General features: G+C 45.2%; 1 protein-coding gene across 3 annotated transcripts; it reads right to left on the bottom strand.

Moving 5' to 3' along the window:
- Window positions 1-6643: 6643 nt before the first annotated feature.
- CCDC32 (coiled-coil domain containing 32) lies at window positions 6644-14544 on the bottom strand. Of its 3 annotated transcripts, none has more exons than XM_045900343.3 (4): window positions 14422-14544; window positions 12781-13036; window positions 10294-10450; window positions 6644-7585 (listed from the first exon to the last, which is right to left on the bottom strand). In XM_045900343.3, exons 2-4 carry the CDS (start codon window positions 13022-13024, stop codon window positions 7447-7449), a joined length of 540 nt encoding a protein of 179 aa, XP_045756299.1. In that variant the 5' UTR covers window positions 13025-13036; window positions 14422-14544; the 3' UTR covers window positions 6644-7446. The 3 variants fall into 3 exon arrangements, with proteins under 3 accessions (XP_045756299.1, XP_045756301.1, XP_064426746.1); XM_045900345.3 differs by having other exon boundaries at window positions 12781-13031; window positions 14422-14472; XM_064570676.1 differs by lacking the exon at window positions 14422-14544 and adding an exon at window positions 13893-14319.
- Window positions 14545-16276: the final 1732 nt, after the last annotated feature.

Raw genomic sequence — 16276 nt, 5'->3', positions numbered from 1 at the left:
GTGAGTTTATCAATCAATGAGCATAGTTTTTAGATGGTTGTTCAACAACTATGAATTTACGATACTGTGCCCTTATCCAGCCTACACCCTCCATCCTGTCTCCCAGATCTCGTGATTTATTTGATCACTCTGCTGAAGATCACGCTGCACCTTGGCATCTGCTGAGTTACCAGTGGATAACCTCATCCAAAAAGGACATAAGATAAAAAGCCAAAAATGATCCTATTCTTTAAAATGCCCCAAAACTCAGGGTGCGTGCCTGGCTCAGTAGGTAGAGCACGCAACTTTTGAGCTCAAGCCTCATGTTGGGTGTGGAGCCTACTTTTTTTAAAAAAAGGAAAGAGGGCACCTGGGTGGCTCAGTCAGTTAACCGTCTGCCTTCAGCTCAGGTCATGATCCTGGAGTCCCAGGATCGAGTCCCGCGTCAGGCTCCGTGCTCAGTGAGGAGTCTGCTTCTCTCTCTGCCCTTCACCCTGCTTGTGCTTTCTCACTTGCTCTCCCTCTCAGACAAATAAAATATTTTAAAAAGGGAAAAAAATAAAATGCTCATAAACTCTCAGTAGCCCATCTCCTTTCCTGTGCACACATGCATGCACGCACAGACACCATCCCTCTCACCCACCTCTGCCTCCTCCCACCCTGCTTATCTGCAAAAGAACTAATTTTTTTAAGTGGATCAGGTCAGCATGAAGGGAGAAGAGAGTCTGCCTGTTTGGGAAGAGAAGACCTTTACCTCAGAACAATCTGTGAGATGTAGCACTTGGGAAAGGGAGGTGGGGAGAATGACAGGAGATGCATATACCTCTTGGCCACATGCTGACTCATGGCGGGCAGCATGCGGACGCTTAGCACAGCCTCCCAGGGGAGGCATCAAGGAGCCGAGGCCCACCCACGGTCGCTCCAATCTAGCCTGCAGGAGGCAGGGTTGCACACCCTCAGAGCACAGGCTCTGCAGAGGGCTAAGCCAGGCTGGCCCTCCCCGCACCACCACTGGCTAAGCACCCGCCACTACCTGGTGCCAAACCCAGGTGCCGTGTGCTTCCCTCTTCCTGTTCTCTCACACTGCTTTCCACTCATATATCACGTTCCAGTGGCACTTCCCCTACCTGCCTCCCACATCCATCTCTCTCTACCCTCAGTGCCACGTCCTCGTTCGTGTAACCATCATCTCTTCAAATATTTCTTTTGCCCCATGCGGTCCTTCTTCACTTTCTGGGACTCAAATGACGCATATATTAGTCTGTTTGATATTTTCCCACAGATCTCAGAAGCTTGGTTTTCTTTTTTCTTTTCTTACTCCTACTCCTTTTTGTCTTTGTGTTTCAGCTTGGATGATTTCTATTGACCTTTCTCAAGTTCATTGGTTTTTTTCCTCAGCTGTGCCTGCCTATGGAATAGCTTGTTGAAGGAATTCATCTCTGATACCAAGTTTTTTATTTCTAGCATTTCCATCTGACTTTTAGTTTCCATGTCTCTGCCGAGACTCCCCATATGTTCCTGCAAATTGCCCACCCTTTTTCACTAGACCCATTAACAGATTAGTCATTATTATTTTAAGGTCCCTATCCAGTACTTCCAAAATCTGTGTCATCTGGGAGTCTGGTTCTGTTGATTTCTTTGTCTTTTGACAATGGATTGGGCTTTTCCTCTTTCTTGCCTTTTTGTATGTTTCATAAATCTGTATTGAATGCCCATCCTATGTAAACAGCGGAGACTGAGGTAAATGTTTATGGCTGGAAGTGGGCGTGCCTCTTCTGTTGGTCTGAGGGGTTGAATCAGTTGAGTTAGGGGTGGGGACTGGGATGTCAGAGGGATTTTCTGGGCTCGTGCTCCGCCCTCAGCATTTCAGCCATCCCTGCCCCCACCGGCAGTAGAGTACTGTTGCTTGCCCTGTGGTGCTAGGCTCCTGGAGGGGCAGGACACGCGGGGGTTGGGGTGAGGATGTGTGTGTCCATTATCCGGGTTCAGCTTTAGTCTTAGACACACCCCAAGGGCAAGAGTGAGGCTTTCTCCCTACTCCCTCTGAAAGCCAAATTCTGCCTTATATCCGTGGTTGGTTTTGGGTGGCCCGAGTTTCTTGCCCTCTCCCCCCAGCAGAGCAGACCCTTGCTTGAATCTTCAACCCATGATAGTTTCCTGTTTTCCCTTTGGGATAGAGGGATTTTGCTTCCATTCTTCCTCACTGAAGCAATGGATCTTTGCCTGTGCTAAAGAAGGGCGAAAAGCTTGTTACTCTTCACCCAGAAGCAGGTGAGTTTTGCTTTTATCACTCCCCCTGAAGCAAGGATCTATTGCCCCTTCCCCAGTGGCTTAAGGCTTTTGCTTATAGGAGAGGATTGTGGAAGCAGCTGAGGCTTTTTGCCCTCCCTCAGCAGCTGCCTTATCAAGTCTGCATGCTCACACACCGAGGAGGAGAGCCCTCTCCCATTTCCTGCCCTGCTCCCACTTTCCCTCAGAACCTCAGGGGAGGCCTATGGAAGAAAGCTTACCTGTGAATACAACTCTCCCATGTCTGGAGCTGTCTCCAACTATTCTAAACTGATATGCTAGCCCATGTGTAGCCTTTTCACTTCTGTTAATTTTTCATTGGTTTCTTCTTACTCACGTGTAGGTCAGCCACCTCTTTCTTCCATGCTCTGTTAAAGTTGAAACTGTTCATGTGTGTCTCTCCTTGAAAAGGCGTTTTTTTTTTTTCATTGCCTTGTGACCTCAGCTTCCTGAGGACTCAAGAAAAGCTATGATTTTGTAGATTATCTGGCTATTTCTCATTTCTAGGGTGGGAGGGACGTTTTCTTGCAGCATATTCTATCTCCTAAGTGGAGAGAGAAGTCCTCAAGTCACTGTCCTCCCTTTCTTAGGCAACTGCAACCACCTCACAGCTGGTCCCTGCCTCCAATTTTGCTCCTCTTCATACTGCACCCAGCATAAGTATTAAAGTTCTGTAACCATTAGAAACCAGAAGGGACTGAAAAATAAAATACTTGAAATTACCTCCATAAAATCTGAAACCCAGGTCATGGTGTGCCAGTTATCTATTGAGTAACAAACGAGTCCAAAACTCAGCGGCTTAAGCCATGACATTTATTTTGTTCATAAATCTGCAGGGCTTTGCAGGGACAGCTTGTCTCTGTTCCACATGGTGTCAGCTGGGGTGGCTTGAAGGCTGGGGCCTGAAACCATTTGAATCTCTGATATGTCTGATGCCTGGGGTGGGAAGCCTCACACAGCTGGGGGCTAAACTGCTGGGAGCACCTCTTGTCTCCCTGTGGCGCTTCTAGGTGGCCAGACATCTCACATGTTGGCTCAGAACTACCAAGGGACATGTTGTGGGGGGCTGGGGGGATCGGGTGGAATGTTTTTATGATCTTGCCTCAGAAGTCACACTATTTGTGCTGTACTGTATTAGCAAGGCAGTTACATAGGTCTACCCAGGTTCAAGGGGAGGGAGTATTGACCCAACATCCCAATATAGGAGTGTCCCCATCATACTGTAGGATGAAAGGGTGGGATGAGATATATTGACATGTCCACCTTTGCAATCTGCCAAACATGATTCTATTTGTTCTGTAATAGTGAAACAATAACTTCAAAGAAATTAAGCTAGAAAACATAAATAAGGGAAAACCACAAGCCACCTAATTGCATTATTCATTTGGACATATCATTGCCAAGTGTGAATGTGTGCTTCCCTAATCAATTTAATCATGTGGTATCCATGGCAGCCCTAACCATCTTTCTAGATGCAAATCTGATCCTGTCACTGCCCCTCTTAAAATGACCCATTAGTGGGGTGCCTGGGTGGCTCAGTCAGTTAAGCATCCCACTCTTGATTTTGGCTCAGGTCATGATTTCAGGGTCGTGGGATCGAGCCCCGCATTGGGCTCTGCGCTTGTCCCTCTCCCTCTGTTCCCCCCGCTCCTCAAATAAATAAATAAATAAAATCCTAAAAAAAAAATGACCCATTAGCTCCTTCTTGCCCCCACAATAAAATCCAAGCTCCTTAACATGGCTCACAAAGCCCTTCACACCTGGCCTTGTATATTAATTTCCAACCTCACCTTTGAGGCTTCCTCCTTTGTCCTTTATACTCCAACTACATTGAACAATTTTCCAGTCTCCAAACTTTCTTCTGCCTTTAGGCCTATGTACATGCTGTTTTCCTCTTCTGGGATTTGCTATGCCCCCATGTTCCTCTCCCTCCATTCTCACGGTCTGACTGCTACTCATTTTTTCTGGACTCAGCTTCCCTAACACAGCCTCTCTCCTACCTCCTACCCTGACTGGCCTAGGGCTCTCATAGCTCCTTCCCATATGCTCTAAAGCACCCTATGCTAATGCCTTGACTCTGCAACACTAGCAATTACAGCACTAATTAGCTAGGCCATATCTCTCCATCATTCCACATGGGAAGATGTGGTTTTGCTTTATTCACCACCATGCACAGTGCAGGGGCTCAACAAACATTGGCTAGGTGAATGAATCTGTGCCTTAAACCCATTTCTGCGTTCAAGTAAACAGCTCTCCCACAAACCTAAGAGTGCTATGGCAGTGTCCTGTCTTGAATCTTACAACTCAAGCAGGGCCAAAGTTGGTTGGGGTGGCTTGGAATTTTCAGGAAAACATTGCCTGTTTCATGTGGCTGGAGCTTTTCTCAACCTTGGGGAGTCACTTCAAGGCAGGGCCAGGGAGTGGCTCCAGGGCGTTCTCCCTCTTCCAGCAATAGTCCTGTGGGCAGGCCTGCCTGGGAGGGACACAGCTCGGCAACAGCTGGTGGGATGTTTGTTTACTTTCTGTGCCTACATCCAGAGCCTATTTCTAGAACAGGACTGGACGCAAGCCTGTGCCATTCCAGCACTGATCTTACCAAGCGCTGGATGACGAGCGCCATGTGCGAGAACAGTGGCCGTCACCAGTCACTTAGCTTATCTCTCTGGCTCTAACCCAGCCTTCTTTGGGTATGCCAAGTCATTTCTGCTTTGCCCTATTGGTAATTGTCCTCACTTGGCTCTAAGAGTTAGCATTAAATATTGCTCCATTTGCTCTTTCTGTTTCACTTGGGGTAATAAGAAAAGCCCTCTCAACTCAAATTTTACTGATTTGAGGAAGTGCTAACTGGAGTTCCTTGGGAATTTCCAGGGTCAAAGGAAACAAATCAGCATTTCTGGCCAATACAGTTTTTCCTATGGTTAGTTAAATTTCTAAAAGGGAAATAGAACACAAAGAGGTCATTTGACTTGTGATCACACAGTAAGCCACAAGACAGATAAAGATAGCACCCAAGACTCTTGGATTCAAATTAATACCATTTCAATAGCTAAGTCAAGTCTATATTAATAAGTTAGCTTTGGGAGCTAATATCGAATTTGTTTTTGCTAAATGGTGCTTCACTTTTTTTTGAGATCCATCACTGGGGAACGTAGGTGGCTCAGTCAATTAAGCATCCAACTCTTGACTTCAGCTCAGGTCTTGATCTCAGGGCCATGAGTTCAAGCCCCCCCATGCTGGGGATGGAGCCTACTCCAAAAAAAAAAAGAAGAGCCATTACTTAGGTTGTTATCTCTAAACCAATCAGAAATCAAAGTTGCAACTCACTGGACTCCCTTCTGTGGCAATCTGCCTCTACTAAAGAGTTAAGTGAGCAGGTAGCTGAAGATCTGGGACCTTCATTCCATACCTCACCCAGGTTTTCACGAGGGGCTAAAAGCCTTCCAGTCCAAAAGTTCCTTTTCGGTTCCTCTAATGCAATTTGCCACCTTCTCACACTAAAATTTCTGTTTCTTAGGTAGAAAATGGGAGGTAGGGAAAAGGCAAAGCTAGAATCTCGCCTGAATTACAGAAACACTATCTTCTGGTATGGATGAGAGATTGGACAGTTAGATTCTCTCACTGCTCTTTAAGCAGAGTGTTTTGGGACCTTACCACTTTTTTTCTTAAATTGTTACTGAGGAAGAATAATTTTTGTTTATCATGCAGGGAGAAGAAAACTCAGTCTTTAAAAAAAAAAAAAAAAAGTCTATCCATCCACCTGAAAGCCATCAGATGGCCCTGTAGGAAGAGTGTGGTCTAGCACCTGAACCCCAGGCGGGGATGGCAACTTGCAAGCTCAGTCCAGGGCCAGATGATTGTCAGTGTCTGGCTTCCTCAAAGTGTCCGGGGAACACAGAGGGTCACTCTCTATGTCAACTATGACACTCTCTATGTCCTACTATTACAAAGCTAAGACCATTAATCAATTTTAAAAAAGGAAAATATGCCTGGAAGTTCCCCCCCTCCCCAAGTTTGTATGATTCAGCAAGTATATGGAATTACCTGGTTGATTCCCGTTCTTTCAGACAAGGCAAATATTTGATTTAGATGGGAGCACATGTTCTCTGCAGATTTTTAGGGTCACCCTGCTCATCATTAGGGACTTGAAACCTCTTACCCAGGAAGAAGTTCCATGGCACCACAGCCACAGAATCCTACCCTCAGAGCACCGAGGTCTGGCTTGTCAGAGGGTACATGTTAAAAATAGAAGGCTGGCAAAGGTTATCAACTCTCCTGCATTGTCACGCACTTGTCTTTACCTCCCCACTGCCTGGGAGCACCTCCCTGGGGGGCGGGTGGGGTGGGGAGCAGGTCGATAGCACCACACACACAGCTCTTCTGATGTGAAAAGTTTTATATGGACAACACAGACTGAACAAGAACGGCCAGGAAAGCCGCCACAAGCGAGCTTGGAACTATTCAGGGGTGGTGTCAAATACCGACACCATATTTGCAAGTCTAATTTGAAGCCTGGCCCATTTTAAGTGCAAGAGGAAGTTAGGGGAGAACCATGCATGACATCAAAAATATACATCTACACACAAACACCCAAGTTTTCATACTTTGGTCCCTTTTCTCCACAAGGAACAAACCAAAGGAAAAGCATGGCCTCTGTTCCTAACATCCCTATATTTATTACAAACTTAGAGAAGCCCCACATGGGCTGTGGATCCAAGGAGGCCGACTTGATTCTCCTTGGCCCCACTCACCCCTGACAATTAACCAAGGGAATGCTGGGAACGCAGGCAGGAACATCCAGAAGAGGCAAGCAAAAATATGGCTCACTTATATATTAAACCCAAGGGTATCAGTTTCTCCAAATACTCTCATACTTGCTGCTTCACTAGATTCTTAGTGGACTCCTCACCTGCCGCAACAGAGCTCAGGCAAGCTGTGAGACACAGAGGAAAGCAGTATCTTGATCCATCATGCACTGGGTCAGTCAGTTTATCCAAGACAGTCACACACGGCAGCCCCAAGCAAGTCCTCGGGGGCCCACAGCTGTTTGCTTTGTTGAGTGGGAGGGTGGGCTTCCCCCCTCCCTGGATTTTTCCTTGCTGCTCCGCCGAGCTCTCCGCTGTTCCCTCTGGATCCAAGACAGCTGCTCAGCGTGTGTGTGTGTGTGTGTGTGTGTGTAATTTATTGTTCCGCTGCCTCTGGCTTGTCCCCGGCTGCTGGCTTCTCAACCTGGGACTCTGGAGGAATCAGATACTGGACCTCCTCTGTACTGATGGCTACTTTATCTGGCTGGAGCCACCTCTTGAAATGTTCCAAGGTGCTAGGAGAGAGCAGGGGGAAAGGGTGGCTGCATCAGACCCAGCTGATTAATTACTTAATGATTATCTCAGTTACTCAAATGCTGCCTTCCCGCCCACCACCAATTTCTTCCTACAATTGTTTTTCACTGCTAACGGGGAGAATGACGATAGTCCTCTGACAGCTGTGCATCCTGGCAGCTCAGCGGCATAATTTACCCCCTAGTGGGCACTTTGGCTATAAGCAGCACCAGGCCCCCTTCCATGCACAGCCTCTAAAGGCTTGGTGAGAGTAGCTGAAGAGCTTATGCCTCAGTCCTGTCTTTTTTTTTTTCCCTCAAAACCAGAGAGGAAATTGTCCAAGGGAGGAAACATTCAAATAAACGCCAAATTATTAGTGAGCATCTTGAAATCTCCTATACCCGAGGCAGTCTGAGACTCAATTATACTTACAGCACTTAGTTACACTAAGCACCATTTTTGTGGGTTTTTTTTGTTTGTTTGTTTACTTCATCCTATAGCAAGTCCCCAAGATGGAAACATCTGCGCAGCAAATTTCTCCCACAAAGAAACAGGCACTGTGCCAGAGGGCTCTTTTTGGGTTTGGATCTGTTCCGGGGTGGGGTGGGGAGGGAAAGTGTCCCCTCCCACCTTCCTTAAGTACCCAAGACCCTCCACTCTAATGCTTATGAGCTATTCATAGTAAACTATAAATGATGACAAATACCGTAAGCCTTATTCTATGCTCTTCAATAGCCCAAAGTCTTAAGCCAAGAAGTCAAGACATCACCAGCAGATTTTAGACACCTAAAATGGGGGAATCGTGTTGTAGACAGTAGGATTTCTCAGCCTATTACTCCTCTGACAAAGGCATGCCATGAGGAGGGTCACCTACCTGGCCTTCACATACCTGAAGAACCACACAATTCCACTACAAGATGGCCTCTGTTTAAAACAGAAACTTTGAAGTCTGCAAATAAATGCCTATCTACTGTTTCTGGGGCGCATGTTTTAACACTGATAGAAAGAAGCGTTCCCACAGATGGCAGCTCAGGGGAACAGGTGTCCACAGCTCAGGGGCCTACGGTACCCCAGGAGCATTTCATCTTCATCTACCACACTCTTCACAGAATTATCTCAGTTGCTTCTATAGAAAAGGGAACATCACATCACTGTAGGTATGGAGAAACATACAGAAACATTAACTCGGGCCTTGGTGCTGATTCGACTTTAAAAGAAAAAGAATTCCTACTTGAACATTATGCAGGAGAAAATTTTGTCTTCTCAGAATTGGAAAGGAGGCAAACATTCAAGGGGAGAGAGAATAGAATACCAAATTATTGGTGGGTTGGGAATGTGTGCATCTTCCAAGTCTCTTGTGTTTGGGGCAATTTAAGGCTCAACTGGGTTGAGTCTTTAGAGACAGATAAGAGCAAAATGTGTATTATTATCTGAACCCTCAGAAGATAGGTAGTTGCCCTGACTTTAGATGCCACACTGATTTCTGAAGAATCTGGGGGCATGCTGATACAATATTTAAGATAATGTAAGGGAAAATCCTTTGCATATTGAAAAGTAAAATATAACTATCAAGTTTTATTCACCTACTATCCCTGATTTCAGCAACCATATCTTCATCTGACATCATGGGACTCTTAAAATCAATGTTAATGATATGTTGCAAACTTAGGTGATGTTTCCCTAAGACCTATTGTTAAAATTCAGGTTTTTACTTTATTTTGAATAATTTCTTACTGAACTTTAAAATTCTGTTAGGACTAACACTCATAGCTAACACTTACCTAGTACTTACCAGGTGCCAGGTCTGTTCTAAGCACTCGACACATAGTAACTCCTTTAACCCTCAAAACAACCCGGTGAGGGAAGAGCTACTATTCCTGCTTTACAGAGCAGGAAACTGAGGCACACCCAGGATACTTCCTCAAGAACATACAACCAGGAAGTGGCAGAGCCTCTTTCCCGGGTGACGGGTGTCGAGCACCATTCCGCTCTTTGCAGAATGTCCTCCTCCCTGCATCCAGCCCACCTGCAGATACTGTTCGAGTCCTGCCTTCTTCTCTGGCACAAACACCAGAGCCCACAGGGAACTCAATGGTCTCTCAACTCCCAAAGCATGTTCTGTCACTTCCACTCACCTGGCTCTTTCCTTATGCTGCCTTATTTTGTTAGATATGTCTTTAGGTATATTTATCATCTCTCCCCAAATAGTTGTGGGGACCAAAAAAAGGAGGGATCCTAAAATTTCCTAACATCTCCCCTCCACCCCAGCACCCTCAGCCCCATAACATCATGGGCAGTGCCTTCACACAGTAGATGCTTAAGAAATTCATTCATTTAGTCCATACAAATTTGAATGCCTACAATATGACAGGAACTCTCTAAGGCAATGGCGAGTCATAGGTAAGACACAGTTCCACTTGCTGATTGGTTACTACCTTCTCAAGCGCATTGTATACTTAGAATGAAGACAGTGCTTTCTCATTAATTCTGTTCAATCTGTGATCAAGATGTAGGTAGGGTATTTGCTTTTTTGCAAAAATAATAATTATCAACATCTGCTACTAGACCAAGAGCAAATAGAGCTCAGAAAAGCTGATGTTGATATCAACCAATATCTGGACTCAAATGTCACTTGCCCTGAATTCTTTAGAGAAAGAGAGATGCTTCCAGTGAAATACTGTCACCTGGAACTGGACTGAGAACCAGTTACCTCTCATCAGAATCAAGTCCATCCACAAAGAACTCTGATGCTAACTTCTCCTGGAGGAACCGATCCCAGCACTCCTTCTTGGCTTGGGCCAAGGTTCGAAGCATGTCCTTGGAAGTCACTTCCTGATTTAAACCTTTGATTCTTCTTAGCTTCTTTTCTAAAGAGAAGAGGAGAAGCAACTTAACAAGGAAAGTGAGTATGAAATGAAACTAAATCTAAAATGCAAGGTGACAGGGGCATCTGGGTGGCTCAGATGGTTAAGCATCTGCTTTCAACTCAGGTCATGATCTCCAGGTCCTGAGATAGAGCCCCAAGTCAGGCTCGCAGGTCAGCAGGGAGTCTGCTTCTCCCTCTCCCTCTGCCTCTCCACTTACTTGTGCTCTCTCTGTCTCTCCATCTCTCAAATGAATAAATAAAATCTTTTTTAAAAAATAAAATAAAATAAAATGCCAAGGTGACAACTTAAAAATTCTCTCACTAATGAGTACATCCACACTCCCTGCAAAAGAGCCCCTTTTTTTTTAAGATTTTATTTACTTATTTATTTAAGAGAGAGGGAGAGGGAGAAGCAGGCTCCTTGCTAAGCAGAGACCCCGATGTGGGACTCGATCCCAGGACTCTGGGATCATGACCTGAGCCGAAGGCAGATGCTTAACCGACTGATTCACCCAGGTGCCCAAGAGTCCATTTTTTTTAAGGACAGGTAAAGGGAAATGTACATTTTTCTTTTTCCTTCACCATGTCTTAATTCTGTATTATATCAAATACATGTTTAACCCCAGAAAGGAAAAAAGCCATAGACTCATAAATAAATCAACGGCACGTTTTCTTTGAAATTACAGAAGCCAGCAGGTATCTCTCGAAGGCATTACTTGTTTTCCCTGGCTTGACATGTGTCAACTCCTTGAAAATAGTCTCTCTGAGGAGTAAATGGTTTTTCTTTCTGCTACATGAAGTAGTTTCCAAATCTCATGAGAAAGAATTAGAGAAAATGATGAAAGATCCAATGGTTCATTAGACACTAAAATTGACTGGATGAGAACTCAATAATAAGAGACCTTTAAGATCTCTATCTGTGATTAAAATCTTGATTAAAGAAAAGCAATCTCCCAACATTTTTTAAAGTTACTCAACTTGTGGCCTGGATGTTGGAACCTAATAAAAACAAACATCTTGTAATCCCAATGAGAGTGGTCCACATGGCTTCCTGATGATAGATATTTAATTACTCTTCTTTGCATTTTAAGTGTAATTGTGGAACAACTGAAGAACAGAAGGAAGGGGATCACCATTTGCCTTCTGCTTTAATGTAGTCTTGCCTTCAACAATAATAAATGGGTAAATGATGGCCTTTTGGAGGGGGAGGGTGAATATCAAGCCCAGACCCAATTGAAACTTTATGATTTGCAATCCTGTTTTCATTTCTTTTTTTTTTTTGAAGATTTTATTTATTTATTTGAGAGAGAGAGAGAGAATGAGAGAGAAAGAGAGAGCGCACACACGAGAGGAGGGAGGGTCAGAGGGAGAAGCAGACTCCCTGCTGAGCAGGAAGCCCAATGCAGGACTAGATCCCAGGACCCTGGGATCATGACCTGAGCCGAAGGCAGACGCTTAACGACTGAGCCACCGAGGTGCCCCAGTACAGTAGTTTTTCAATACAATAGTTTCACCAGAAATCTATGTGCAGCTCTGGGGTCTTGACCTTTTCTTTCAAGATGGCAAAATGTCTGACACTTTTGAGTTATCTGAATATATGGACCACCAATAGTAGGCAAGAGGGATCTACAGAATGCCAAGAAATGAAGCAGAATTCAGATGAAACAGAGGCAGGAGGTAAAAAAGACTGTTTTAAGGGATATATAAGGAAAAGTACACTACATCAAAAACTAATGATGTAATGTATGGTTATTAACATAACAATAAAAAATTTAAAAAAAAAAAGGAAAAGGGTGCTCCTGGGGTGCCTGGCTAGCTCAGTCAGTAGAGCATGCAACTCTCGATCTCGGGGTTCAAGTCCCACATTGGGTGTAGAGATTACTTAAAAAATAAAATCTTAAAAAAAAAAAGGAAAAGGGTGCTCCTTCCCAACAACCAACCTGAAACACCCCCCCCCCGGAATTACACCTAACAAATACATGTGGTGAGGACAAAAAACAATAATTAAGAATAGAGGGGCGCCTGGGTGGCTCAGTTGGTTAAGCATCTGCCTTCGGCTCAGGTCATGATCCCAGGGTCCTGGGATCAAGCCAAGCCCCGCGTCCCCTACAGCGGGCTCTCTGCTCAGCAGGGAGCCTTCTTCTCCCTCTCCCTCTGCCTGCCGCTCTTGTGCTCTCTCGCTCTCTCTGTCAAATAAATAAATAAAAAATCTTAAAAAAAGAAAAGAATAGAAACCAGGTGATGAAACAGAACTTCAACATGCTTCCTTAAAACCACCAGCTTCTGAATCAAAAAAAAAGAAAAGAAAAGAAAAAAAGCCATCTAACTTACCTAGAGATGCTAAATACACTTCTGAATCCTGCAAGGGAGCCCAAGGCTTTGTAGCTGCCTGAACAGCAAACTCTGGGGCCTCTCTCTGGCCTGTGCCCGCAGGGTAAGAATCCATAAAGGAGTCTGAGAAGGCATTGTTGGCACCATCTTCCTGGTCAGGATTTGGTAGACAGGAGCAGATTTCGGCCCAAAGATCAGGGCCAGGTCTTGTGGTTGTTGAGTCAATGCTCTCAAACATTTTCATTTGGAATCTGAGCTGAAAAACAGATGTAAGGACTGGCTTTAAGGATATAGGATAAGTATGCAGGACTCGGATATTTATCCAATGAAGGAAGGTAACAGGCTTTTAAGAAGTTTCTCTAAACTTAAAGTGTCTTTTATTAGATTCCTGTTACAGATATAAAAATGACAAAAGGGTAATTGGATCCCTCTGCTGGCTCTGCACTCAAGTTGTTTTCATAACAAAATTTCTTTTTAAAAAATGAAATGTCTATAAGCCAGACACAAAAGGACAAATATTGAATGATTCCACTTATATGAAGTACCTACTGCAGTCAAATTCATAGAGTCATAAAACAGAATGGTGGTTGCCAGGGGTTTGGCAGAGGAAGGAATGGGAGTTACTTTTTAATGGATAGAGTTTCAGTTTGGGAAGTTCTAGAGAGGGATGATTGTGATGGTTGCACAATCATATGTGTCACTGAACTGCACATCTAAAAATGGTTAAAATGGCCAATTTGTGTTATATATGTTGTAACACACACACACATTTCTATGACATTCCCAGTGGAGACAACCATTCTGCACTTTTCTCCAGAGATCTCCAAAATGCAACCACTCTGTCCTAAGCCAATTAAATTATGTTTTCAAAAGCACACAGACTACAGACCTTGCAGAGTTCCAAATGCATGAGGATAATAAAAATGCTTCTTGGTGAAAACTGTGAGAAAGTAATGCCATATGCAAAGCCCCATGTGCTCATTACATGTAGAAGCTGGGCTATATACCTTATTCTTATAAGTTCTTATTTTAATAGAAACACTGGAAGAGACATTTCCATCAGTTTACAGAGGAAGGAACTGAGGATCAGAAGGGTAACTAGTCAAGGGTACCTTGCTGATATATAGTGATTCCTTGACTGGAAACCAGACCTGTGCCACTCCAAAATCCATGTTCTTATCCAATTCCACACTGCCAGGGGCCTTCATAACTATCTAGTCTTACGGAATGGGTTGACCCCTTCTTCCAGGAGGGACCTTTTGGATTAGGAAGGCTGGCCGGGCTAAAGTGTGAATAATCCCGGGAGTGACAGCCCAGCCAACGTAGGCGCCCAGAAGGTATGTCACAGCGGCCTTGGATGAACTGATGCCAGGGTCCACAGTGAATCTCCACCCCCATCCGAAGTCGTTTGAGCCCACCAAACCAAAGCTTTGCTCGTACCGAAGCCCCGGGCCTCACCCCCCACCTCCCTAGGAAGTCCAGAACAGCGCAGGGAACCCTGGTGTCCAGACCCGGGCCTCAGTCATTTTCGCCTCAAGGACGGGCTGGGCGGGATGAGTCAGACCATGAGGCCCCTCTGTGGTATCCCGGGATGGGATCGGGGCCCTAAAACGCTGGGCGCCCCTGCCCCTCTTCACCTACCGCAACCGCCTGCCCAGCAGCTCACAAACGCTCGGCTCAGTTCCGTCGCTGAAGGCTAGGAAGAAGTAGGGGGCGGAGTCTCTGCGTGACGGATCCCGGGAGTCCTCCAACCAGCGCCCAACCTGGCGATGTTCTGTGCGTGGATTGGTTGACAGGAGCCCGGCCGGGTAAGGAAGTGAGGAACGGAGTGCGAGAAAGAGGTAGGCGGGACTTGTCGCGGGGAAACAGTGGAGTCACACGCCCTGGTCCCCCACCTTCTCTAGGGACAGGTAGATTCCACTAGCATCTGAGCGTACCCGGCGCGGGGACAGCGTCCTCCTCCCATCCTCTTCTCGGAGAGGGTAGCCCAGTTGCCAAGGCCTTTGAGTTTTCCTGGTTCCCTGAGCAAATTCACCTCCTGGGCCGTCCTCTGGGTTGGTGTTTTGTCCCCGAAAATTTCACCCATTTGCTACCCAAATTAGAGCACTCTGGCTGCTCGGATGGCGAAGGAGACTACTTTCCTTACTCTTACAGGAGACCCAGGTCGCATTAGCCAAGTTGTGAGGCTTTCTCTTACTCATTTAGTCAGTAGACACCCAGTTCCTCCTGTTGTGTTCTAGGAGTTGTGTTAAACGGGAATTCAAGACCGGTTAAGAGTAGGTATGGGTCCCAGAGGTCTTTACAGCTAAATGTAGAAGGGTGTGCGCCATAGGGGCAGACAAATTTACAAATAACAGCAAAGAGTTATAGAAGATATGACAGAAGTGTGGCCAGTGTACCTGAAGGAGAGAGTGGTAAGGGAATGTGTCACATTTTTTTTTTTAAAGGAGATGACCTTTGGGGCTCCTGGGTGGCCCTGTCAGTTAAGCATATAACTTTTTTTTTTAAGATTTTATTTATTTATTTGACAGAGAGACAGCGAGAGAGGGAATACAAACAGGGGGAGTGGGAGAAGAAGCAGGCTTCCCTCTGAGCAGGGAGCCTGATGCAGAGCTCGATCCCAAGACCCTGGGATCACAACCGGAGCGGAAGGCAGATGCTTAACGACTGAGCCACCTAGGCACCCCTAAGCATATAACTCTTGATCTCAGCTCAGATCTTGATCTCAGGGTTGTGATTTTGAGCCCTGTGTTGGGCTCCATGCTGGGCATAGAGCCTACTTAAAAAAAAAAAAAAAAATAGAAGAAGATGATGATGATGACTTTTGATATCTTTCAGGGCTTATCATTTCCCTACAATGAAACCCTTCCCCACTCTCCACCCCCAATTTCCAGAGCCAGTTACTCTCTCCCAAAGAAACATGTGACCAAAGACATCAGCCAACCATCAGTAGACATAACTTGACTGAGGCTATAGACTTTAGATGTGTCCAAAGCCAATCTATGTGGCTATGGTGGTAATAACTACCACCATGTAAAAAGGAACTATGAGGAACTCTGCTGGTCATATTTATAACCATCCTTAGAGAGCATATGAAAACAGAAGGAAGTGGAAAGCAAGAAGATTAGAAAGCAAAGGAGCAAATAATAGACAAGATTTTTTCAGTGCTTATTCATAGAAAATAAGTAGGGGGTTGAGGGTCAGGTCTATGAGTGAGAGATTCCCCAGAGTCCTCTAACTGCCATCAAAACTGGAGACATGATTCTGGCAGCATCTGATTCATAGAAAGGGTCACTGTAATAGGTTTGCAGGTGCTTCATCAAGCTACTCCGTGACCTTTCAACTCATGCCCTTTAAACTGATTTTCGGCTCACCAAACAAACTCTTGATTTCAAATGTAGCCTCTCAAATATTTTGAACAAGGATGAGGGTGTCGTGGGTGCCTGGGAGGCTCAGTCGGTTAAGTATCTGTCTTCGACTCAGGTCATGATCTCAG

Source organism: Mirounga angustirostris, unplaced genomic scaffold (genome assembly GCF_029215605.1).
Source record: "Mirounga angustirostris isolate CCGP_5_RB_7025 unplaced genomic scaffold, mMirAng1.0.hap1 SCAF_9, whole genome shotgun sequence".
Lineage (NCBI taxonomy): Eukaryota > Metazoa > Chordata > Mammalia > Carnivora > Phocidae > Mirounga > Mirounga angustirostris.
The sequence above is the reverse complement of the archived record's forward strand: the minus strand, read 5'-3'. Positions and strand labels throughout refer to the sequence as shown.

What these genes read in the sequence shown, in the direction of transcription:
- CCDC32 (XM_064570676.1), bottom strand. Translation starts at nt 13,988, where the DNA reads ATGAAGGCCCCTGGCAGTGTGGAATTGGATAAGAACATGGATTTTGGA. An exon ending in AATCACTATATATCAGCAAG is followed by an intron (nt 13,037 to 13,892) that starts GTACCCTTGACT and finishes TCTGTTTTTCAG; the next exon opens with CTCAGATTCCAAATGAAAAT. An exon ending in GGACTTGATTCTGATGAGAG is followed by an intron (nt 7,586 to 10,293) that starts GTAACTGGTTCT and finishes GCTCTCTCCTAG; the next exon opens with CACCTTGGAACATTTCAAGA.